The 27,579-nt window shown below is 38.8% G+C and overlaps 1 protein-coding gene across 15 annotated transcripts in view; it reads right to left on the bottom strand.

The window, feature by feature from the left end:
• Positions 1–27,579, bottom strand: part of NRXN3 (neurexin 3) — a 901,920-nt gene that overhangs the window by 97,043 nt on the left and 777,298 nt on the right. For 6 of the 15 annotated variants that reach the window (XM_088529326.1, XM_088529321.1, XM_088529327.1 and 3 more), the window contains 2 exons: positions 20,899–20,988; positions 14,394–14,701 (listed from right to left, as the gene is read on the bottom strand). In XM_088529326.1, coding sequence (XP_088385452.1) covers positions 14,394–14,701; positions 20,899–20,988 — 398 coding nt within the window. Of the gene's footprint in view, positions 1–14,393; positions 14,702–16,004; positions 16,065–20,898; positions 20,989–27,579 lie in introns of all 15 variants that reach the window. The other 9 variants (XM_088529328.1, XM_088529322.1, XM_088529331.1 and 6 more) reach the window with 2 other exon arrangements.

The following is a 27,579-nucleotide window of genomic DNA, read 5'->3' as shown; positions in this document are numbered from 1 at the left end:
ACTGCAGCAAGTACCCTATCCCACTGAATGCCCCGGATATGTACCTCCATTTGGCACTACAGTATGTAATGCAATGTAGGAAACTTCAGTAGAAGCATTGCAAGGGCATTGAAAAGCCTTGCCAGGTTAAAAAATAACCTTGTTCATAACAAGAATCTGACAGACATCCTTTTTGACTCTTTCTGCAGTGGTTTAAGACGTTAGCATCCCCAGCTGTCTGCCTTACCCATCAGCCAGAGGTTACTGCCCCTGCAGCAAGGGCAACGAAGGAGGTGTCCGCTCCTCTGCTGCTCCATTTCAGGAGGCAGCGTACGCGGCAACCTGCTGATCGAACGGGGCTGCCGCTGCAGCACGGGCTGTGAACCAGCACGGGCTGCGAGCCGAGCAGCTCGAGCACAGGCGCACGTCCTGCCGCCTCTGCCAGGAGCCAGAGCGGGGCGGGCAGGGACACGTGAGCCATGACCTTTTATACTGCAAGAACCACCACGGCAAATCGTTCAGAGCCCCAAATGTTGAAGCTTTGCTGTTTCTGCCAGAGCTGGCCGCTTGCAGTGTCTGCACGCTCGAGCCAATACTGAGCCCCAGCTGCCTCTGAAAGCAAATGCGATATAACCAGGCAACAATAAAACCATGTTAGTAAGGGGGTCGCCTGTGAACTAAGGGGTCACCTGTGAGCTGCTTTGCTTGTTGAGAAGCTGGGAATATTAGCTCAGGTAGTTTGGCAAGATGATACGGAGAATCCTGTTGCCACTGCCCACAGTGAGTTCATTTAAGCCCAATTTGGACACTGATACATTGTTGTTCAGGCCCACCCTTCTTGCCTTGGCAGGAAGAAAAAGAAACAAGAAACAAACAAACAAACAAAAACCCCCTCAGGAGAATTAATAACTGTCTTTGCAAGAGATTTACTTGCACAGATTAGCAGAGTATGCTTACACAAGTACAGCCATGAAATTCAGATGAAAAAGATACACTAATTAACGCACCTCATTTTGCATGTCAGAAGAGGACATTGTTGAGGTGAGACAATGTTCTTATTAGAAATCACCTGATCATTTAATTTTTTTTTTTTTAAATATGAGATTTAGGCTTGGTGTCCTGATGCAATGTCAGCTCGTTAATTAACATCCTGCCTCTACGCTTTTGCTTTTAGCTTCTCAGACATATTGCAAGTGCCTTTAGTTGACATCCCTAATCACAGCTGGTTTAATCATTACTGGTAAACAACAAGGAAGGTATTACCCTATAGCTTGCTTTACATCTGCAGTGTGGGAAAAAAGATGAAAAATTTAGATAGTTTACAAAGTGTTCTGGAAATAAGCTTTGCTAACACCTGTTTTCATTTCTGTTAGTATGTATATGCAGTGCTTTGCTGTGCTAGGGAAAAAAGAATATTCTGCTGCAGCAAGTACCATATCCCACTGAATGCCCTGGATATGCATCTCCATTTGGCACTACAGTATGTAATGCAATGTAGGAAACTACATTGCAGGTAGACTACTTTGTCTACCAGAGACTAAAGCCTTCAGCCAAGGGGGTCAGAAATCATCCTTTTTCCTTGTATAGGATGAAGAATCATAGCTAAGTCCTATGAGTTTTACTGATTTGTTTTAGACACCTCCATCTACCTGGCATCATTTCAAAGGCATCAACTGGATTATGAGGGTCTCCAAATTACAAATAAGCAGGAAAGTAACCTCTACATCCAGCACCAGGAACAACTGAACTCCTGCATAAAGTCTGATGCCAGAGGAGGTCAATCAAATCAAAATTGGCTTCATTGATGCTGCCACCTGGGCCGCAACCCAAATTTCACAGCTCTGTGTAAATGAGAATCAGGAAAAACGCATTAAAATAGAAAACAGAAATAGCACCTTGAACAACTTGACCCGCTGAGATCAATAGTTACTACAAGTGATGGATCAGATAAAAACAAACAAACAAAACAACAAAAAACAGTTCCACTACAGATAGCATACCGGGTTATAGGGCAATCCGCATCTCTCTTTTCCCAATCGCTTGCAGACTTATCTGCACTTCCAATCTTAATTGCCTCTAAATATTTTTTCTTCTTACACTTCTTGCTATGACCCTTCTAACAACTACTTCTGTGATCTCTAGAGGTCCCTTCCAACCATTCTGTGTAATTGTGTGAAAGAGGAATGGAAAAGGTCTGCGTTGATATCTACTCCCACTCAGTCCTTGCCCTCTGCTGATGAATTTGCACAAGACTATAGGACTCCACACAACTGTAAAGCCAAGGAAATTTGCCATATAAATAAAACCATAGTGATAGAAGGAAGTGATTTCTGGCTTAGAGAGACATAATTAATGAGCAAGCTTCTGATTTCTAGGAAAAACATTACCTGTTCTAGTCGATAATTCACTGTTTCTTCTTAGTGCCTCAGTCTGCATTTCAAGACCATTGCAGACAGAAGGATTCCTGAGCTTAACAGATCTTAGATGTCAAAACAACACACATGGCAGATACTGCAAATGCAACTTTCTAGATGGAAAGGATTAACATTAATCACTCTTCTCGACTTCTCTGTGATGCCTTATTGAAATAATAGGGGTAGGACACTGCCTAACAGCAGTCACCTTTCATTGCCACCAAAAGGGGTCTCAACTTGAGAAGGACAGCAAAGCAAGGCAATAGCAGCTAATAGAAAAAGTTAAAAAAAAAATCTGACCTTCAGCTACTGCTGTCATTAAATGGGGTTTCAATAGAAGAAAAATGGTCAGTAAATTCAAAGTGACCAAGCCTGACAAAAGCAGAGACACAGCCAGTCTGTGCCATTATCCCTGTCTGCTTTTAAAATGATCCTTGGTGTTTGAACTGTTATTTACAACCTCCAGTCTGCTTCATTCCAAGTTGCCCAGAGAAGGAGATGACATTGCCCTCCTTTCACCCTATTCCTTCACTCCCAAACAGAACCCTTGATGCCATTAAACTTTCTAATCCTCTGGCAACCTTTGATACCTCATCTCCACCACTGTAATAGTAAGGAGAAGATAATAAATCCTTGCCAAGAGTCAACAGCAGAAGAGCTTCCTAAGACTCACCACAAAATTCTGTTCTCATGGAAATGAAAGGCAGATTCAGAGCCAGTACCTGACTCAGGGAGCTATTCAGTTCTGTACAACAAATTGTCACAAGAAGACTAAGGCACAAATGGAAGGTTGTAGCTTGACTCCAGTTACTTCAGCATCTCCTAAGGCAAAAGAAAATACAGCAGATTATGGTCTTTGTGGTCCTTAGTCATCCACGTTTTCCCTCCTTTCTGATTCCTGCCAACTCAGCCTCTCACTCCTCCCAGGAATCCTGAAGCTGTAACAAACACCATTACCATGGCTTTAGTCAAGAAAGGACAAAACAAACCACTTATGAGCATGGGACATCAGCTAAGAGGCATCCAGGGAGACACAAAGCCTTTGCACAACAGATCCAGCCCAGGGCAATAAATGTTACAGCCAAAAATCTCTCTTCTGAGCTTGATTCCATAAACAAAAGGACCACACAGGATCAGCCATCTGAGCAACCAAAGGATTATCCTCATCCAGAGTAGGCAATGCTGCCTCACAGAGAGCTGATATGAGGTGGGGGAAGAAGTCAACATCCTCCTCCTCTAGACAGGCTCCCTTTGGAGCTGTTTACTACAAACCAAACACACAAACTCCTTCCTTTCTCCCATCTTCTCTGTGTTTTCTACTCTGGTACCCTTATTTATGTCTAGCAGCTCTAAATCCCATCTGATGGCTGAATCTCAACACCTGCGTGCAGTTTTTCTACCGAGTGGGGCCAGCTCCCCTTCTGGCTCTGGAAGGAGCCCATATGCTTTGTTGCATAGATCTTTCTAGCACTGTTAAAGCTGAATACTACCTTCCAGGACTCAAGACGAGTAGGCAGTATGTTGTGACCTGGCCCAGTATATCAAATTTCTGAATTTTATTCCTACAGATTTCCTAAATGCCAACATGAGACATGATGTGATAGCAGTGCCCACCTGGACAACCACTGCTCACCAAACTAACAAAACTTTACTTGCTTACACGACTAAGTGCAGTAGAGCAAATAGCAATGCATTAGGCAGTAAAATTACAGCTTAGGTGAAGCATATACAGGAGGAGTTGAATGCACCAGGTGTACAGAATCAGTTTTAGTTTGTTTTTCTATAAATATCTCTAATGAGGTTATGTCTGTAATAACGGAACAATCCGAGCTGATAGAGACCCACATGTTAATGTAAGTGCTAATACAAATACAGAGCACTGCTGTAGCAGAGAACAAGTGGATTAACTGCTGCCTAAATGCAATCAGCAGGGAGCTAAAATGATTGTGCTTAAGATTGGGTCTCTAAACATATTGGCAAGTCTTGAGCCTACCCTGTGAAGGCAGCAGGTATTATGTCAATACACACACAACAGAGTAATGAGACAGACCACACAGGGGAAACTAATCCTACAAAAATGTGCTACTATAGTGTAGACATCAAGTCACTCCTCATTCTATTTCTAATTTCTTCTTTGGTGTCCATCACCACCTTATCACAGCATGAATGTATTTAGAAGATTGAGTGGTCACACTTGTTATAAGAGACACAACACAGAAATAGAGAGGCAACATGATCCTTAGTGCCAAACAAGAGTGTTGCTTACTACAGTCTCTCCTTTCTGCATTTCTTGTCTCAAAGGGAAAAAAAAAAGTTTAGCTTATTATATATGATAAGCTTAGAGAAAGCAAAAAGCATTGCCACACCACTATCCGCATACTTATTTTTTCCCATTCCTTATTAAGTCTGCTTTCTTAAGATGATGAGGACTACAGACAATTAAAACTCATCCCTACTCAACTTAGAAGAGAAGCCTCCTATGTAAACGTAAGTGATATCGATTCAAAGCATTCATTTTCAGTTTTACCAAGGCAAAAAGGTAACTTTCTGCTGTACGCTATACAGAGCTGTGAGATCAAAGCTGGAACTACAAGGTCATGGGGCCACTGTGAAAGAACTGGGCTGAAAAATGCAATGCTCCATTGCAGCAATTGGGAGAAACTTCACACTTCCACCCCTGCTGCTAGTGCAAGGCCTGTGACTTTTGCATGAGCCAATGACTACTGCATTTTTATCTTACTATAGGAAAAGTAAAGAACTACATAGGCAAGAAGTTTGTCTATAGCTGCTGAATGAATGAATTGGGCTCCTTGTTTAGAGCCTACATTCAGACCACTACATCCTAAATAGGCTAAAATGTCACAAATGCAAGGCATCCCTACAGCCCATCTCCTTCCTGCAAAATTCCCATGTTGCATTTGCCTTGGCCTGCCCCATCGATCTTCTTACCATCAAATCCACTCTCACCTCTCATGCTTCCTGCTGTGTCAGTATATTAAGCTCTTCTAACAAGAGAAAAATATATTAAAGGAATAATAGTAATACAATAGTAATATGATAACGATAGTCTAAAAAATACATATTTCTTGTTCTTCCCTCCATATTTCCTCTCTTTCGATTAGTCTCCCAGCAAGAGCAGCATTAATCACGGGGGCAACAGATAGAAGATAAGGACCAATTTGAATTTTGCTGTGTGTGTTACTGAGCGTGTATGTGTATGTTCAGGCAGCAGGGAGGGCGCAGCAGGATAATCTGTCATTTTGTATATTTATGCTGCTGGAGTCAGGACAGGTTCTCCATTGTTACTGCAGATTAAAATCATTCATGTCCTTATACTTTCACTGGAGGTCATCCTTCAGGAAAGAAAAGAAAAACGACAAGTATTGTGACTGAGTTAAATTCAATGTATTTGCGCAAGTCTCTGCATATGGCCTGGGCACTGAAGGTATTGCCGAGATATTAATGTTAAGACAGTGTATTGTAGGGCTTTTTCCATACCTAGCCTGACACTTTGGACATCAAAAATGAGCTTTCCTACTCTGAAACAGTTGCTGCAACAGAGCTATTGGAGAGAGGAGAGGTGCTTTCCATGACAGTCCAGATGAACCTGTCTTTGAACTGTTTCCACCATGCCACAGAGCTCCCTGACTGTTCTGCAAAAATGAGTCACTGCTGGCTTGGCAAAAATGGCTCCCCTTCTCCCTTAGGGAAGACAAAGTGAGGTACAAAGCAGTGGTTCAAAACTAGCACAGGAAACGGTTACTAAGCCATGTGAGTAGAAGTTGATACCTCTTCTCCAAGCCTTCATCTATACAAAATATAGCTGCTAAAAGAGCATTCCACCATCTCCAGCTAGGTTGTTCTCCATCTTTAAATTCTGCTCTTGCTTTCACCTCTCTTACCATGTTAAGGCATGCTTCTCATTCTCTGGAGCTTATTTACTTGTCTGCAGCACAGTATTAATCCTTGTTCTTCCTCCTTTTATGTATTTAGCAGTTCAATCATTCCTACCTTTTCCTCTTTCTACTCTCTGGTTCACACCTCCTGACAAACTGTTGGTATGCCTGAAGGCGTTCCTTACCTTACCCATGTAACCACCCACAAATCAATGCCTCGAAGCCCACGCAATCTGTGACACAGCAAAACGTGCAGTACAGCACCAGCAGAAAGCTCCCAATGCAGTCCTGAGGGAAAAGAGCCCCTTCATGGGCCTCTCTAAGTCTGAAGAGCCAACAGACCAAATTTACTCCCAAAACACACTACCAGAAAGCCCTGGGGAAACATCTGCATCCCATACGATACTGAGGGAACTGGAATTCATGTCCTCAACCCTTTGGCTTTATTTTTTTCTGTTCTAAATAATTTTGTAATCAAAATGAACAACAGCCCATGTATTCACACGCCATGTAGGGGAGGACAGAAAGGACTGGTGGCTGTACAGCCTACCTTACTAACCGCTTCTTATAAGAGTTTAACTGTGACAGGCTCATCTTGCAAATCAGTGACAACTCATTCCACAGATGAAAAAGAAACTAGCAGAAACCCTTCTGTTTCTGCTAGGTAACAAAGCCAGCACTCTACACAAACGCTAGGCATTAATTAGGAGGTTTCAGAAAATGGGTCTGTCACAACAGCTAGAATGCGTTTCTACTTTCTGCACATTCATCCAAATATGAGCTAGGAAAGGTAAGAGGCACATTCCCACCTCTCAGCCAGCCTTGTCAAAAACAAACAAACAAACAACAAACCAACAAAAAACGAAACACATACTCTGGAAGTCTTCTGGCAATGTTTATAGCTTCTAGGCATTTCTCTGAAGTATATAAATGGTAAGCAGAGCAGACGTACTGTAATGAAACATGATCCAATCCCCCAACTATATTTGATCTATAACCATTGATTCTGCTCCATTTATTTCTAAACGGCTGGGTTTTTTTTGTTTGTTTGTTTGTTTTTTCTCCAGTATCGGTTCTCTTCATCTTATACTGTCACTGTACAACCACCCTAGAACAACATACCTTTCCTTGCCTTTCATTTGGCTTGTGATCAAATGTGTGGTCATATACAGTTGGTATGCTTGAGTAAAGCCTCAGCTTTAGTTCCTGAGTACCATATTAATCAGATTTTGAAAAGAGTCTTCCATGTGACCTACCAGAATCCACTGACAGGCTAAATGACATGTCTAAATACAGAGACAGATACTGTGCTTTGAAAGAAAATACATATTGATGTCATTTAGGATACTTTCTGGGAAATGTATGCCTGCCTGTCTGCAGAAGGTAGGTATCAGTTTACTGCAGCTGTTATTACAGATTTTTATCATTTTATTACAGAAAGCCGTGTGGCTTTTTGGTCCCTTAAAAACAAGAAAATATTTCAAAGTTTTTGCTCGGGACAAAAAAAAATCTTATCAGAAGAATTCTAGAAAAGTGCTGAAAGATTTATACCAGCTCTCTCTTCATAAGCCAGTGCAAACATGCGTTTCAAACTTCACAGTAGAACAGAATTAGCTACACATGGGAAAAGTACTAGCAGATACCAATCCCAAATGATTGTTCAGATCTGCAAATGAAAGACAAAGCAAGCTCAGCCCTTGTAGAGATGAATCAGTCTGACTCAGGCCTTCTGTAAACTGTTAGTTTGAAGAAACTTTTTTTTTTTTTTTTTAAAAAGTGGATTCCAGCAGAAACCACTTGTAAGTGACTGAAGTGACTACTTGGTGTTACTATATGAAGGCAGGCTACCCCAAAGACTGAGTGTAAGCTATATATTAATAAATTATCCTCTGCATCAACTTGTGGCAACTCAGGTTTGCCACACACATTCAATCATTAAATCATTAGTCTCCCTTGGAGCTGAAAATGGTTGTTCGATTAAGTGTTCAAATATCACTAGTGATAAGGGCAACAAGTGACTGTTCAGACTAGCCTATGTATGAGCTGCTTTACAAGTATAATGTTCTGTAATAGTGTAATTGTGCTTACTTACAACATCAGTACTTGTCAGTATTTGGGAAGATGGACTGCTCAGCAAAAACAAAGTAAAATCACATTCTCCTTTTGAATGAATATTGAAATTAAGATTCTCTATGGCACTTCCAGGATTGTAGAACATCTAACTTCTGCAGAAAGTGAATGAAGGCATGAAAAAATAGGATGATATTTTAGATTATGGGAACATGACAGTTAATCCGAGCATCCTGGTCAGAACATCCATAACTGTAACTTCCTCCCTCCACCAATATTTGATATTCATTTAAAGCATGGAGACTAAGACTATTTTTTTTCACTCCCCCTGCCAGAACATAAAAGATGCATCTATTCTCAGCTATGTAGGTGTTATATTCTATGCCTCAAGTCCTTTATTTCAACTGCTATACATTTTTGAAGTATTTAGAGTTTATATGGTATTATTGAAGCAAACACTCTATAATCTACATGGAACGGTAGTTTCCATGTAATTTTTCTGGCTCACATTTGGATTCCTGCTCCCATTACCTGTCTTCCTTCTCTGCCCAAACCAGGTCAGCAACTAATCATCACATCTCTTTGACAGAGAAGTGAGCTTAAGTAAGGAAATTCCATTTTGTGGACTGCACTGCAGTTATGCAACAACTCCACCATGTCACTCAACAGGAATGGAGGCCAGGAGAAAGGACTATACTTGAAAGTACTGTTTCTGGCTTTGTTCTCTTAAAAACAAAAACAAAAAGACCCAACAACTTGAGAAAAAAATCCCTCCAGAAAAGGAGGGATGAAAGCCAGAATGCATAATTCTCAGCAGTACCGACTGGCCCGTGAAGCCAGTCTTTAAACCAAAGACTCAAGTAAAGTACTTTTTTTTTTTTTTTTTTTTTTTTTTTAATAAGAGCTTTGCAGTCTTGGGATGAAAAAGTTGCTAGTGACTTATAAGAAGTGAAAAGCAAATTAAAGGCCAATTTTCCCCTCTCCCGCCCTCCCCCCAAAATTATTATACATGAGTGTAAAAGAAAGTACCTAGGCAAAAGCAAGGGTGAGACATTGTATTTGTCTTAGCAGACAGTGAAAGTCTAATTAGACTGACAAATCTTCTGTGCTGTTCTGCTTTGTAAGATACATGAAAAAGATACAAGAAAAGATCTAGCCTGAAGCTGCACATTATGGAAAGACATTAATCAAGATTATTGTTGCCTCAATCTAAAACACGTTTATACAAAGTTGGAGAGCCTAATGGTTAAAGGTTGACAATCTTATTCTGAGCCACACCAATGGACTGTCCACACAGATAATGGGCAAATCCCTTCTTCTATTCTTCGGAGAACACTCAGCATATTATATACCATACACTGTCACTGAATGGCACTAAGATCATGTCTGAAAACATCTACAAGCAATTTATTCTTTTAGCCTCCAAGGTACTGTTTGAACAGTTTGGCAAGAGTCATTATCCCCATCTGAAGATCCAGAAATTGAGAAATCAAGAAATGTTTGGATCTGTAGCAGAGCACACATTTCTGATTCCTCTTAGATAGTATAAGAGATCATAAGTCAATCTGTCTTGATCCCTTTTCCAGTGAAAACTGTCCATCGTTGCCATTTCGGGACCTCAGCATGAGGCAAACATATTGGGGTCCTGCCCTAGGTCAGTGGAGGCTTATCATGAGCAGATTTGCTCTGGGTCCAGGCACCATCTCAAATAATCTCTTGGCTCTACTGAACTGAAGATGTTTGGAGTGGAACAAGCCTGTATCACTGTTCGTGCCTTTCTAGGCTAGCTTTATTCCATAATTAACTTCTAAGACATCGTTACATGAATCATTTCAAAACAGAATAACTGTAGCTGGAAGCTGGGCAGAGCATGCCAACTGAGAGCATACAGAGAAAGTCTCCCTATGAACTTTGAGCAGCGACTTACTGAATAAATTCTGGGCACATAAACAGCTGACTTAGAAGCAAAAGCCAGGAGAAAGAATATCACTTAAACACATTTCCATAGAAGTCTCCCAAACCTGGAAACAGTTCAACTCTTCCACTACAAATTGAAGCAGCAGTTGAAAACAGGCAATACAAGCATGTGGGATTCTAGTATCTTTAACAACTGAAACAAAAACTTCTAATTATCAACAACCCTGCTAGAAATATGGCAGCCCTGCCACAATATTGACCTGAGACAGCCTTGTGTCTCCTAGCTAATGCAGTCTGCACGGCATACTATTTTACCATAAGCAAGAGTTAGCAGCTTGCTGTTGTGGCCTTTGTAGGGCAACTTGGCAAAGCAAATTCCCAGAGAGGATATTATTATTACAGGAAGGTCTGGTGTGTCAGGGCCAAGAGGTTGACAACAGTAATTTAATACAACATATGTCACTTTTGAACAGACCTTTGAACAGAACAAAAACGAGTGTGAGAAAGTCAAATGAGCATTTGTGCCCAGAGACAGCAGAGCAAAAGTGCTGCTTCAAACTCACCAAAACAAACATGAAATGAAACTCCTTTTCTAGCTCTGATTTTCAGTTAGGAAAAAAAGGTTACCTCCTGTCCTGTTCCTTCAAGACCCCTTTGAAGGATATTTGAATCACAGACACTTTCCTACCACAGACTTAACTATGGTGATATATAGCCGTGTATCAACTGTTTCTCACTCAAATCTTGCCTGTCCTCCATTGACCTGAATTTCACTGCCTTGCAGAAATGGAATTACAAATTCTAAGACATAATGAAGTTACAGACATTTTAAATGCTAATATAATTGTCACGTGATATTTCAGTTATGTTCTGTTGTCACTTTGCTTTGTTTTCACTGTTTGTCCAAGACAATACTCTTGTTTTGTGGACTCTGACAAATTGGAAAACTTATCACTGGTCAGTGCATATAGACAGTGCATTTTTAAAGCACTTGAATTTTCCAGTTTTTCTGTGTAGCAGTGCTCTAAACTGTTGTGGCAGTGCTCAGGCACAGTAACTGCAGGAGGTATCTTGGTGTGTGTTAGAAACAGAAGACATCTTTGCAGTTATCATCTGAGTCTGCAGTTTCTGATGAATGACATGTAAATCCTACTGAAATTCCCATTTTTTATCACTTAGGGATGACAGAGTTGAAATTCTACACAAGTTTTATATGCATTCTGAAAAGGAGGAGTTTTAATTACTTACATATGAAAATGAATAATACAAAATAGGACAGATACTGCTAACAATAAGAATAATAATTCGCTACCTATCCCGATTTTTGCTATAATGCATTAGATGTTCACTTGTATTTATATCATGTTTGATATTTCTATGATGGACCAGAACCCTTCTGTGCTAAGTACTGTACACACGAAAAATAAAGAGTACATTCTAATCCCAAGAAGAAAGCAATATAAGTATAAAACAAGGTACCCTAGATGGATACAGACAGATGGAGAATATGAAAAGAAAAAATAAGACAATGTTAATCAGCTCAATAAACAGCTGCTTAAGAACGTCAGTCTAACCATTGACAATTTTTTTGCAAGCATCATGATTAAAGCAGCCTTTCAGAGCAATCAGAATAACAACCTGATATTAACTTACGGATGGTAAAAGGAAGCAAAAAAGATTCTTATGATCAGATCTAGCAAGTGAGCCAAAAATGCTTGAATCATGCTGATGTGGAGGGAACGGACTAGACTGTGAAGGCCTAGAAAGTGAAGAATGTTTATTTCTGAGAAGAAAAAGAGAAGAGAAAACGGAACAAAGTAATAACTAACTGTACTTGTACTGCACATAGCCTTAGGTGTTTATATTTTATGTTCCCCAAAGAGTAAACCTGTTTTATTAGATTTTTCCACCCCTCAGATCTAAAATTTTAAGCAAGCTTGACAATAGTGATGTCAAAGACAAGTGAGATAAAATAACCATTAGGCATCTGAAAACCACAGCCGGATGTACTGCTCAAATGGAAAAGGACAAATTCTTCTCATGCTCACTGGACAAATAACACCAACTTAAGCTGACAGAATCAAATTCTGGCAGGAGTAAGGAAGAAAGAAGAGCCATGACAGCAAGAATATGGCCTGATTTTGAAATGCAGAAAGTTGTAATGGAGGTTCATATTGACTTTTACCTTTCTTTCAGTGGGTAGCATGAAGTGTCAAGAGTTATTGCTTTAATATCAGCTGAGATGAGGCCATCTGTTGTGCTGCATGTGTATCCAGGAACTCATTCACTAACTATGTTTTTAGAGGCACTTTGACACTTTATCAAATCTCCTCAATGCTCTTTCAGCACATAGTTTTCTCTACGGGCCCAGTGACCTGGAACAGTGCTCCGACAGGGAGCTTTCTTGAAGAGCTCCTTTTCAAGGAAGGTCGGGTGATTTTCCACCTTCTCCCAGTCCACAAAGGCCCAGTGCTACTCTCTGTTACACTGCTGCCCTTGTAAATTGTAGCAAATCTCCAGTGAATGGCAGTAACGAGACCAGGATATGGACCACATACTTTAGTCTTTTATAGATGAAATCACACCAAGATTTTCTCTAAAATTAGAGCTAGACACTGAGAAGAAGGAAGAGTATTCCTCCAGTTTCAGACAGTCAGTGACCAAAACTGGGGTAATTTCCCATCATCCAACGGTGATTTTTTAAGTCATGCTTTGGGTGTTTGAAGCTAATAACTCAAGTAATTGCAACTGGATTTGCAAAATGCAAAAGGTGTTGGGGCAATGCTAAGCCTTGCCTTGGGATTAATTACTTCTAATACAAACAGTTATAATTCCATTGCAACTTCTACACAGTTAAGCACATTTTCTTGATGCCACATCCTAAATGATTGAGATTAGACTAGGAATAAAAAGATTGACTGTATAAACACAATCACAACCAGTAAGGGCTGAAACTTTCTGAAGCAGTTACAAAGCAGGCATATGACTGTATGGCTCCAGTTTTTCAAAGTCTTTAATTTCATTAAGCTCATTCATCCCAAACAGTAGAGATTGTTCCAAGGAAGCAGATGGAATCATTTAAACGTCTCATCTAATTAGACAACAACATACCTTTCTTGGAGGGGTTCAATGAAGGCAAACTCTCTGATTAACAATCATTAGCCAGTGGTTCAGCCAGTGTACAAAGGTATCAGGGACAGTATGTTGATTTCTAACTGAAAAGGCTCTGATGTAAACAAAGTTTTTAAAACAGATTTTTCATTTTAGCTGTTAACACAATAGACTTATAAAATGAATAACTTTAAAAATCCAATCTGCTGCTTTTACCTCAAAATTGGTTATTTACTGTATTGCTTTCTTTGCACACATCAGAAAAGCCAATTTAAACAATTTAAACCAATTTCTAATCAATTCCATATCCTGGCTGCCACACAAGTGGTTCTAAAACCACTGTATTTCACTGTATTTTTAGTCTGAAAACACTACACTGGCACAATTAAACCAAAACATATGTAATTCTTGTTTTCTTTTTCCAGAAGTTATTTTTATAAAAACTGTTTTTCCAACAGCTATATGTTGGAAAACCTACACTTTGCAGGAAGCTGATCTTGACAGTGTTCCTTTAAAATTATCTAAGGGAAGGCTGTAAAAGAAAAATGGCTCACCCTGAAAGTAACGCTCCGTTGCTTTTCTCCCCATTACAAGCTTCCCTGTTGCAGCAGTATATACTATCACAATAAATAGCCATACATCCACCCCCCATAAGGCTTTGAAACTCTCTTAGCAATACATTTTCCCACATATTCAACTACGGAAACATGGTTAAAAACATTCTTATTCATACTGATACAACTTTACTTATTTAAACAGGTGGTTCTGGAAGATCAAAACCTGTCCCATTACTTCGTAAGTGTGTACTAATTATTTATTCAGTTCTGCTTGTTCACCAGCACAACAAGACAACAAACTCCATGGTGATTCACCCTGCACAACATTATTAATGTCAAGAGTGACATGTAGCCTCACTCAGAGAGCCTGGCCCCAGGGAGGTCTTCAGTGAGCTGCAAAACAGACAATAAGAAAGGCCCAATGGAAATGCAAAAATCAATTGACTTACCTGGATGCTGGGTGGTGAACGATTTTTTCGGGTTGTAGTGGTGGCCATTGTGGTTGTGGTTTCCATGACGGTAGTAGACATTTCTGGCGGCATGGAGGTGGTGGGTGTTGTTCCCAAAATGGATGGGACTTCCCCAACAAGTCGGACGCTTCCATTGATTTTAATGTTGGGGTTGTTCTCTGCCGCCATGTTGAGCACTTTCAAGCCATTGTAATAGAGCCCGGAGAGCTGGCCTTGGAAGAGACGCCCTCTGTCCTTGCCTCCTATGGCTATTTGCGCCTGGGTGTTGAAGATCGTTAACTGTCGTCCTGGTGAAGGGGGGGTGAATAACATTATTGCCAGACATTTCCTCTGCTTTTCATCTTACATTGAGTCCTGGCCAGAATGGGCGGACAACAAAGCACCAGATTGACTCTTTGTGGTATTTAGGAAGACTGCAGAGTGGAAATACAATATTCAAATATCCTGTCCCAAACTTATTAATAACAAAGATTAGCCTGAAAGCAGAAACACCTAAATCTGAACCCTGCACTTTCACATCCACTCACACATCAAAACTTTGGAGAAGCTTAGACTCAGTCAGAAATATAAATCCACACTTTTGCATTTGGACCCCTTTTACACCTATAGATAAGGCTTTAATATGTGGCTATTTTTCTACTATCGATTCAGGTAACAATACCTGTCAAGTTTTAGCCCATAGAAAAATCTTCTCTGCTGACTGGTCAAAGGAAGGGATTAACTTGTAAAACCACTTTTAATAATGTAAAGGTGTTAAAGGGTGGCTTGAAGACAGTAAAAATCAAAAAAATTCTAAGGATACATGGGTTGCGCAGGAAACTTAAAGCATATTCTTCAGCCTTGAAATTTTGTGTTATGAAGGATCACAAATCTAAAACCAAAAAACTTCAAACACAAACATTTGTGATGTCTCTGAAAGAGCAAAGTTCTTGAAAAAGTGAAGAAAACACAGTGCTTCAGATGATTAACCCTGCAGTGCTTCCATGTGAATTCCTGCTCACAGGCAGTGAAACTGAAGCGGAGGCAGGTTAAGCAGGCTACTCAAGGTCACACAACATGTGTTGAGTGGACTTACAAGTGTAATAAGAAAGCATATTTTTTCAAAATAAATCCTTTTAACAACTGCCTATTCACCCAGTTTTGTGGCCACTGAAATCACATTCTGTCTAGACATCTCCATAATAATGCTCATGTCCCAGGCTACACTGACTACCTTAAAAATAAATTGCTTCATGCAGTGCAAAAGCAGCACCTATTATTTCACTGTTCCTCTGAAGATTAGGGGCATACCATCTGCAATTTGTTGAATTAACAGACAACCAGACAGGCCAGAGCTCAGAATGGCGATCAAAGCAGCATCAAGTCAACTATAATCCAAACACCTAACTCTTCTCCCATTTTTATGAAATTTCTACTACATGTCCCCATCCCCTTCCCTCTTCCCAGTGCTAAGTCAATCCTTCTTCTCTCTAGTCCACTTGATGAAAGGGTGCAAACTGCTAACCATGTAGCAGAACACAGCCTATAACCCAGTGCTCACTCCGGCATAGCTGGTGGTTAAAGTAGATCAAAATACAAGGGGGAGCTCACCAATTTTAGTGGTCGTCGTGACGGGTCTCGAAGTCAAGTGGTGATGCGGTGTTGCATCATCTTATGGTGACAGGATGGACCATGGGGAAGAGAATGGGGACAAGAGAAGAAATGTATCTGAAAGGAGTTCCTGTCCCCAAAGAGGGCCCTAGCTAGCTAAACAAAAGTGTATGGAGAGGTATAATGTATGGAGATGTAGAGGTGGGCTGCACATCCCTTGTGCTCCTCACCCACAAATTTGTAAATGAAACACTAGGACTTGATCAGGGTGAAAGAACTGCACTGATGAAGAAATGAGAAATAAAAATGGAGTGTAGAGTTTCCTTCCCCTGGAAAGTGTTGACACACCTGATGCAATTTGCTGCATCTCAGGAGGTTTTAAAATTACTGGACGCAACTTATGGCTATTAAAACATCAAACATGCACTGAAGCCAAACAACCCCAGCATGTAAGATCAGTTTCTTCCCTTTGCATATGAGGAAAATGGGATCCAGCAGCACCTGATGTCAAAACCTTCAGTCTTCTCAACTCAACTTCTCTTTCTGTTCTCTTTAGAGCTAGAGCAAGTAGCACTGTATACTCTAGAAGGCTGAATTCTTACATACTATGTCCTCAGAGTTTCCTGTTCTTCCTTATGGCTCTGTACTGTCAGAGTTTTAGATTCTCCAATGGATACACGGCCAGCTTTTTCAAACACCATTTTTCCTTCTCCTTCCTGCATTCCCCCAACCAGCACTCCATATTCTCCATTTTCTTCCATATTCTTTTCTCCTTACCTAGATATTTCACTTCCCTCCTTCCCACCTCACTAAGGACAGAGGTCCAAAGGCTGGAGGCGAGATGAATAGGGAGTCCAGAACTGTTTTACTAATCTTGAGATCTTTTCCTTGGAATCGGAGGAAAGGCGCTGACTGTCAGAGCTTTCCTTCCTTCCTCCCCTTGAATTAATACCATCTCTTTTTTAATGTTTTACTAAAGGTCGAGGGAGGGAGGAAGGGGCGGGGGGGAAAGGGGGGGTAATGGGGAGGAAGAAGAAATTTCGTAACTCCAGCCAGGAGAGCTCCCCAAGACAGACAAGAAGAGGGGCTCCTCTCCTTTTACTGGAGGATTATGGCACTCCTTAGGACGACAATCACTCTAAACCAAGTCCACAGAACACTTTTAGACAGTTCTGGCATATCTGTTGCTTTCCTATCTTGGATGAGTTAGTATTTTAAAGGTTGAAACACCATTTCTCCGCATCTGTGCCTTCTTCTGGATCCTCTAACACTCAAATAAATATGTAAACAAGAAAGATGACCCCACTCCAATAGGAAAGGGACTTTGTGAGCTTTGGAGTCTTCCTTATTGTTTAAATAATGAGGTCTTCCAGTCCATGACAATTCATGGACTGCGCTATGCAGTTAATACTGGAGACAGCACTGGTACTAGAACGGCATTTGCTAAAAGAACAATCACTTGTTGGAGTTATCGATGACTTGTCATTTTTCACTCATAACTCTACCATTATGTATGTGTGCATGAGCAAAGACAGCAGGGAAATGGATATGAAATGAGACAAAATTGTTGAGAGGATATACGCATAATTTTTTCACCTTAAGTGTCTTCTAATCACTGTTGTGATAATATGAATCTGCAACTTGGTTTCCCCTAAGTAAAATTTACTTGGCCACTGGATTTTACTGAGGAACAGCTTACACATGTAAATTCTACTGGATGTGGAAGGGTTGAAGACTTATGGTCCTCCTTTTCCACAGAGGAATTTTCCTACTGCTGCCTTAGTGTCTTACTAGAGAAAAAAATACAAATATATTTTAAATTTCCCAGTTAGGTTGTTTTGCATAGCTGGAGGCCTCAATTCTTAGTTTGCTCTCTCATTGACTTTTTAATTTGAAAAACAGAATATCTTTTAAAAGTAATCTTAGCAAAGTATAATTTTCTCTTAATACTAGGAGGGATTTTAGGCCTGATTTTACAAATCTTAATGTACATTAATACTTCCTGCTTCAAAAAGTACACTCACTCACATCAATGAGACTTCTGATGTAAGAGATTTTTGAGTTATCACTCTGATGAGATGCTTTTGGGTCTTTACTAGTTCTAACATTTGTCCATTGCCAGGCATATTCTGCTAATGAAATCTGCTGTTATGGCTGTTAAAGTTGCATAGTTTAGGAGCAACACTCCTTTATTTAATCACATACATAATCTCAATGAAGCTAATGTTTGATGTTTTGCTACTTACTCATATAATTCAAGTTTTCAAATCTGAGCTCCTCTTAACACATATTTTAAACCAATTTATAAAAATAAAAATTAAGAAATTAAACAATAATCATGCTGCTTCAGAACAATGTTGCACTGCATCTGTTTGCTAAGAATGAACTATTTCATTACTATGAATTATGTAATAATGGTACCACAGGAATACCAAATCTATGGCACTCAACACTACCAATTTGAAAGTATTTAACCTTACCCCCCTCAAGCCATGAACTTAAATGTGGAAGACAGCTATTCTGTAAACTGTCTTTTTGATGGATCTATCTGTTCCTTCATCCATCAGTTCATCTTGTTCCATTTTGATAGCGAGCTACCTTTTCACTCATCATCTTTACAAGGGCTTCTGACAGAAGGTTTCCATGATACATTAGGTGTTGGATGGATGACCAGATGGATGAGCGAGTAGGTGAATGGTCTGGGTAATTTCTTTTTTCCTTTGAGTGGTACCTAAGCTGTTGAAAAGCTCTATTTTGGAGTGAAAAAGCAAAGCTATATTGCCTCAGGCGTTGCACTGCATGATGTCATTCCTTAACATAAACTGCAAAGTCTGAGTTTCCTTTCACTTAGTAAAAATATGTCTATATCCTTCGAGTATAGCAGCATACAGCACTCAGAGTGCCTGAGCTGTCTGGTTTAGACGCCACGGCATGTGTGATTGTCTTTTAACAAAGCATCAGTATCCACAGACGGCAAACTTCTGTTTAAAACTTCAGGATAGCTTACAAATGAAAGTGCTTTGGCATGCTTATAAGCTCAAACCTGGAGAAGCAGTGACATAAAATGAAAGACTTGGTGGAAAACCAAAAAGGAAATAAATCCCCCAAAGACAAAACAGAGGTGGGTTTTTCAAGCACATGAGTTGCATCAAGGAATTAGACATGCATCTGTTTTAACAAAAGTGAGGCAATCATTGTCTTTAGTGTTAAAGGGACTTTATAAATTCAAACTTACCAAAATTATCCACTTTTTAGTGTTAGTCTTTATTTATTTATTTTAATTGGCTCTTGCAAATTAACAGGGCAACCCACTGAGACTCTATAAGCATTTTCTGCATTTTAATATCTATTTATCAGTTAGCTAAAATATTCTATACAAGCACGGCAGAAAAAAATATATATTTGCTTTAAGAAAATATTTCTTAGCTTCACAAATATTTTTGGTTTAGTTATGAACATTTCACAAAGCTAGTCCAAAATCGTAAAGTGGGCAATGCTGTCAGCATCGCTTAAGTCAATGTGTACAGCCGGATCTGACCCTTCATATTAAAATGTTTTGACTAAAGTTAGCCACATTCTTCTAAAATATAATGTAATTCATGTTGGCTCAATCAATTTGCTAATGTAGCTGAGGATAAGAAATTTGAAATTGAATCTAAATGGTATTTTGCCAGTCTTATAGCACATTGATTTTCCTTCTTGGAATATCTGGTAACACCCATATACTAAGTCAACACAGAAAATGCAATATCTGAGTTCAGTGGTCACTCCCTTTTAACAGCAGTGCTTTCTTCAAAGGAAATCAGAGAAGATTGTGTTCTGCTTTTCCTAAACTTCAAGATAAGGAATCTTCTGCAGAGATTTCTTTCAAATATTACATTTAGGCTAGAGGAATGGTACCTTTCTGTCTTATTCTTCACTGTATCACCAAATCCTGTCTGATCCAAATCCTGCTGAAATCAGTGAGAGTTATTCTTTTGCCTTCACCGGGCTTTCACACAGACTTTACATCCAAGACATTTTTCTCCAGATTCCTGATACAGAAACAATTCTCTTCTGACAGAGGTCCCATTTCAGCAGATCGCTGAAGCACTTACATAATTCTCACTCAAGCCAGCTGGATTTAAACATGTTTATAATTGTTTTGCTGAACTGAAAACAATTACTCCAGGCAAGCCCACAAAAATTAATAGCGCTGCCTGAGACTAACTTAGGGAACGAGTTGACCCATAACTTAGAAAAATATATAATTTTAGTAGCAATATTGTATTCAAGAAATAGTAAAACCATATCAGAACAATCATCTTTCTCTGTCTCCTCCTCTATTGTTTAAATGTTAAAAAATGTTTTCCTTAGAACATTTTTTAAAATTGTTTAATCATGTTAGCATAATTAGCAAACACATAGCCATAATGGCTAATCACAGTAACGAGAAAAAAGAAACTTACAGGAAGTGGTTTAGTAAACAGGTTTGAAAAAAATTGGGAAAAAAAAACAACTTTGAAAGTAAAGATATAAATGTATTTTTAAAACAAATCAAAATAGGAAGATCATGCAGTGGTTATATTGCCATAATACATGTTTTTGCTCTTGTCTGTTCTTCCTTTTTTCTTTTCTTTTTTTTTTAAACGGCTCCTGAATTTTGGCTTGCTTGTTTATCATTACTATGATAGCAAGCTTACAATTTCGTCCCTTTAACTGCGTTTTAATAGCAATGTATTATAGCATGATTTATCAACATATGGCAGGTGGAAGCTGACACAAATTATAATGAAAATTAAAACAGTCATTTATGCAGCAGGCGATTATCATTTAAGAAACATTTATTTGCAGGCTTTAAAAATGAGGGTTTAGAGTCAAATGGGTTTAAAATGAAAGTTTTAATGACTGTTACCTTTTTCCTGCAGCCACTCCTCTACAGGCCGGTTATATTTGAAGGGGATTTTCTGTTTTACCATTTGGAACCGTTCACTATCAGTGTTGCCTTTAAAGTTTAAAAAACAGCTTAAAAACAATCTGAAAAGTCAATGAAATAGTTAAAACATCCTAGATTTTTATGACCTTATTTAGCTATAAATAAATGATTGTGTGTGTACACGCAAATATATATGAAAAGAGAGAGATTTATCTTTAAAAGGTGGAGAATAGTTATGTACACAATTGCCTGAGATTCTGGAAGGTCAAAGAAGTTAAATTAAAAAGACATTTCTTTTTTACGCTCTGAGCATTTGTTTATCCAGACTGGTTAAAAGCCATGTATAATTTGTCTGGGATATGAGATCTTGGGTTAAGTCTGTGACGTGAATTAAAATATTCTGATCAGATTCCAGATCTGACGGCAAGAAAGACACAGAACTGTGTGGCAATTGCACAAATAAACAGACAGTAGTATTTTGATAAAACTTTTGAGGTAGAAGATACATATTTAGGACAAGAAAGCCAGTGGACAAAAATAAAGAAAAAGAATGGAAGAAATTTTAAGCATCTGATGCTGAAGGGATATGATAAAAAGTTAAAGAAAACTCTAGGAGTGCGCAAAGACAGAAAAACATGGAAAAGAAAATTTAAAAGGAGAAAGAGCTGTTAATTAGAGATAGTGCAGGCTTGTGTCTGGTTACCAAAGTCTTGGGCCTATTGCCAGAGGAAAGCAGAAGCTTAGAATTAACTTAGAGAGAGGCAAAACTGTGCCCAAAAGGTCAATTCTGGCAAGTGCAGTTCAATTGTTCCATGTTGACGGATAACAGAACTACCCAGCAAAGGGCAATTTGGAAAAAAGCCCCTATCACTCACACAGTGCAGGATATGATGGGAATAGGATTCCTACACACTCTTTCTCCAGTCTCCTGAACACTGAAGCAATTCAGACGCAGACCAGATGGGCTGGGCCAGCCTCTGGTAGAAAGAGGCACCTCAGCTAGACTGCGTTCAAAACAATAGCACTGCGTCATGGTTATGCTTTTGTTTCCTTCAATTACAGTCACTTTCTAATTCATTCTAGCTTTTATATTATTTTTATAAAAACTGTTCAGTCAGGTAGACATAAAGAGTGTATCTTTAAAAATCTTTCCATAATATTATAGCAAACTAAAGTAGGCCACTAACTTACTGAAGGAATCCTATCATAAACAGAAGTCCTTTAAAGTGCTCCAATACGTTCTTCAAATAAATGACTGTTGAAGAGTCAGCAACTTCTTGGCATGATTTGCCATGCTTCCTTTAAAACCTCACATTTTGATAAGCTAATGGTGCCTTCATATTTATTTGACTTTCCTAAAACTGATGCTGGAAACTTCAATGTAAAGACACATCAAGAAAAAAAATATATATAATTAATAGCTGGCAAGATGCTCCACCCAATCAAGAGCAGGCACTTCCATAATGCAAGCAATGCCATCATGTGCTTGATAATATTTACTGTGGGATTATTGCTCAGAAATGCTGCCAGCCTGCACAAAGTACCTGCTGCCAACAGCTATCCTCTCTAGGATTATCTTGTTACTCCCAACCTTCTGGAACACTCAGGAGGGACTATTGTGATAGCCTAGCAATAATCTCATATGCACTCATATTTAATACAGCACAGACCCAACGTTAAAGGGTATTTGTAAAACTCGTAAGTTTCTTTAAATTCGAATGTAAGGCAAATAACAACTGATATCTCCAATAATTAATATCTCCAATTCAGACCATGAACATTCATAAGCCCTGCTGCTTATTAGGGGCCATGGGCAAAACAAATCCACCCTGGAAAACTGCTATTTTCTATTATGGAAAGATCTAATCAAGCACTAGCTGACATACCAATGTAGTGCTTTCTCTGTCCCAGCTTCAGAAACCTGCCACCTACAATTGATTACTCTGATAAACTAGAAGGATAAGATAAAGCATCTGAAATGCGATGCATTGTCAGTCATGCATCAAACAACATTAAACAATGTACTGTGGTGGCTCGGAGTCACTCAAAGAGATCGAGTTACCTGTGAGCAGATTCCCAGCTCTCATCATTCATATCGGCACCAACATAAAGTTCAAAAAGTCAGTTCTGTCTTCTGTGAACACAGATTCCTAAACCTTAAACCTGAACCATGCTCAGTACAGGATCTGAGAAAATACTTGATAAATGCGAGTTCAGGTAACGTGACCAAAAAAAAAAAAAAAAAAAAAAAAAAAAAAGATATAGCTAAAGAGACAGTAATACCAACAGAACAAGTATGTTTGGCCTTTCTATTAATAAACAACTGATGACTAATGTGGGCAGAGGTCATTTGAATCATGCAGGTCAGTTGCTCTTATGCTAAAAGGTAAGTTCCTTTTCTGGATATCTTAGTATCCTGCTTTTCGAGGACACCAGGACAGAGAAAGAGATTTCCTGGTGACTTGCCCTGAAAGTAATTTATTTCTTCTGACCAATCAGCAGGGCATTCTGCTTATCCATTCAGCCTTCTTTCAACATACTCATCCAGTCTCTCCTTCACCTAATCAGCTAGACCTAGTAAATGCATCCACAGGAATCATTCATTTGTCTTAGAATATTTTTGGTTTGCTGCAGCATGGATATTAATTTCTGTGTAAGAAATGAGTATAAGGTTCTGAAAGACACTTAAGAGTGTTTCAATGGGACTTCAGACTTCTAAATTTTTCTGTGAACTCTGAAATTTCCCTGTCAAAGCCAATCTGAACACATATGGAGAGACTGCTACTACAGCGGTATTGCACAGGGAATAGGAAGTTATGGATTCAGTAGGAATGGGCATTAGTCATCACTTTATAGTGCATGATTTGAGCTTGGACTTCTGCTAGATGAGGACATACTGAAACCTCGACAGTATTGGGGAAAAATATATTCACATAAGGCCAAATAAATTTTGTAATACACTTCAATTGAAACAAAAATTCCACTGGCTACGTATGCATGTAAGTAACTTTCTACTGAAGGCAATGGGATCTTTTTCAGAATAAAGAAGGATTCAAAGGACATAAGAGTCAGCCCTGTAGCTGACATGGAAGTGCTTCTTCCTCAATTCTTGGAAGGCTGACTGTGGAAGGGAAAGAAGTTAGTAAATTGAAATTTCTTAAAAGTAGAACATTTCACAAGAACGGGCCAGCAAGACTAAGGTAAAAAGGAAAAGGGACAAGGGACAAGAAGTAAATATATGACAAGAAAAAAAAAATGGATTTCTTATACTACAGTCCTAGACCTTCAAGAAAACCAGAAATGACAACTATTCCCCACCACATCTTTAATGACTTTTTAAAGAATCAGGTTTAATTTAATTTTATGATTGTTATTATTTAGCATATATATTCATCAAGATTAAAATACGTATAAAATCATACCTTTAAAAGCTATAAAAAACTGAAGGACATTAGAAAATCCAAGCAGGTTTAAATTACAACATTTATATCTGATCTAATATTTGTTTTGTTTTTAAATTTTATTTCAGACATTAGTAAGAATGATTTTTAAAACATGCGCATGAGAATGTGTTCCTTGATATACTCCATTTACAATACTGAGTTAAAAAAACAAGTTTTCCCTTGTTAAAAGCTTGGAATATTCAGCAAATACCATGAAACACACACAATTATTCGATTACTATTGACATTGAGTTGCGCTTTTAAAAATAAACACAGCATTTGATATGAGAGTTCAGAAAAAGAAATATCATGGTTTGCAACACAAAGTGAGAAAAATCAACAAGAAGTAAGCCTACTGGCCCCCTAACATCAGCGCCTGATGTCATTAGGGCAATTCTTGTCCATCTGCATACACAGAAATGGCCATTAACATTCTTTATGTGACTTCAGTGCCATGCCTTTCTAAAGTTCAGTGATAACAGACGTTTTTCAACCCCTCCAAGAACAAACCAGCCTTTTATTCAGATCATTCAGCCCCCCTTTTTTCTCTTTGAGTCCAGCTCTCATTCAAGACTGTACTTCAGAAAAGAATACACAAGATAAAAGGAGGCATTTTAATGCACTTTAAAAAATACATCTTAAGCCTATAGTTCTGACACATTCAGAATCAAGGTGGGTCTCAAAGATCTGCAGGATATAATCTGTCAAAATAGAGTTCTGTTGATTAGTTTTGCTACTTGTGATTTACTATTTTTTTTTCTCCAGGAAATTCTAGCAGCTTACATGATACTACTTTCAACAGGACCTATATATATTTTTTTAATCATAGAATCATAGAATCGTAGAATGCTTAAGGTTGTAAGGGACCTCTAGAGGTCATCTAGTCCAACCCCCCTGCACACGCAGGGAATCTGCACAATAAACTCTAATGTATCAATATACTTCACAGTGTTTTTTACTTAATTACATTTAAAGAACTAACTCACGGAGGTACATCCCTTCGCCTGGTTTTTCTCCTTTCTCATGCACAATAATTTCCCGTTCCTTGAAGACTGGAATAAAATTTAATCTTTAAAATCTTTAATTCCACATAGTAATCATAAGCACAATCAACAAAAGTCCTCCTGGATCTCCTAAGTAGATACAGATATGACCTCTGTTTTTCCAATAAAACAGCAAGTACCTCGGGTGTTATGTCCTTAAGGAGACCCATGGCAAGACTTCAAAATCCTCTGGATCTCAGGAAACCCGAATATTCACAACATTTCAAATAGCACAAGCATTCTTGAAAACTAAGCAATTTGTAGAGAAATCTATTTTTTGTTTGTCCATTCCCCATCCTTAAAAGCTGGCAGCTAAATTGTAAAAATCAGAGCCTGCTGGTTAAATACAAGCTGTTGCCAGGCTTCTGTCTTGTCTCTGAAGCCCTGAGTGTATCCGTGCACCATGGATTGTGTGGATAAATAGATCAAATTCTATCCTAGCTTTAGGTTGTGATAATCTTCAATTTAAATCATACCAAAACGGGAAAAATCAACAAAATTTGCTTGTGCTAATCACCATTAGCAGTTCCCACAGGAAATGCTTTTGATACTCAGTGCAACAGCCCGGAGGGAGACAATTTAAATTTACTCATGGGCAAAGCAGAATTTTCTTCCAAAACCCTTCAGCGTTGGATGATGTTCTGCTTTTCCTCTCATGATTCCTTTGAGAAAACAAACAAGCTTTATTACATTAAGCCCGTTTCTAAAACAAAGTACTTTCTTAAGCCAAAGAAAGTAAAAGAGCAATTCAAGCCCTGACAAATTGATGGCCCAGCCACCAATCACGATGATTTACAGTGGCTGCTTTAGTGTGAAAGAGAATGGCTGAGTGGATCCAGCCAAATGCACCAGGCACAAAGGAAGCGCTCACATCCGTGTGGAATACGAATACAAGATGAAGTGGCGGCTGTGAAGATGCTAATGAGAATATCATAAGAAAATATTCATCTGTCCTAAATTAATGCCAAAGGCAGTTTTCTTTAGAGACAACAGCAAAATTTCCCTCATTGTTTGTAAGTCTTTAAAAAGCAAGAGATGTTTTATCTAATGAAGCTATTAGATGAAAGGCTATATGGTGGTGATACTAACGATTTAAGAAAGCTTTCTGAGACTAAAGCTCAAGGTTAAACTGGTTCCATCTTCTTTCCCTTTAATGTCAGTGAATTTCAGTAGAAGAAGGGTAACTAGGGAGGCAGTGCTTGATAGCTCAGTTCATCCAGGGGCCTTAATAGCAGCTCCCTCCAAGTTTTGAAGCATGTTTATCATCTCACTAAGATTTACATACAATGAAGGGATATCGGCATGGGAGAGGGGCATGTTAGGCTGCTACAGCCTGCAAAGTTGACTTGGACAGCTAAATCTTCTGCTAGCACAAACCGACTCAGGTCTTCTCAGCCCTCAAATTCCTCTAGAGCTGATCCTCTGCCCTGGAAAAAAACCACTGGAATGGTCCCTGGAAAACCCAGCTTGCTTTTGTTTTGTTTTTTAACCAGTACCTAATAAAGGACACAAATACTCCAATGCACAAGGATTCCGATGTATGTTTCTGATAAGCACACTCAATCTATCAAACCGTTTTTGTCTGCAGACAGCTGCACTTAAGAGTATACTGAATTGTCCCACTTTCACTTTTCATCAGGAACATATTTTCTTCTGAACACTATGAAGTGCCACCATTATTTGTTCATTCTTTGTATTCAGCAAGAAAACTGAAATAAACCTATTAGTAAAGTCTGCATTTTGACAAAAACCTTCCCTATTGCATAAATCAGGATGGAATAACACTACAGCCAGTATTAGAATGAAACCTCTTTATGGATAACTTGAGGTTGCTGCCTTACTACAGACCATACTGCAGTTTGTGTTAAATATCATAGGGAATTTTTGCATTAAAAATCAATATATGAAAAATATTTTTACTCTTACAGGCTTTTATAAAACATTTGCAGAAAGTACAAATGTGCTATTAAAATTAATGAAAATTTGTCATTTGCTTTAACTGAATAGCCTGAAGAATAGAGGTTTATGTTTGCTTTGGCACTTAGATATGATGTTTTTCCCTTTTGCCTTCTCTGTTCAAAAAAACGGCACCTTTTGCTACTCAGTTTTCCATTTTCTTTCTTGTCCTCTCTAATCCCTTGCTCCTGGATGCCCTTGACTTTACCTTCGTTTGC

This window comes from Tinamus guttatus, unplaced genomic scaffold (assembly GCF_059628265.1).
Source record: "Tinamus guttatus ecotype Peru unplaced genomic scaffold, ASM5962826v1 Tinamus_guttatus_pri_ptg000327l, whole genome shotgun sequence".
NCBI lineage: Eukaryota > Metazoa > Chordata > Aves > Tinamiformes > Tinamidae > Tinamus > Tinamus guttatus.
The sequence above is the reverse complement of the archived record's forward strand: the minus strand, read 5'-3'. Positions and strand labels throughout refer to the sequence as shown.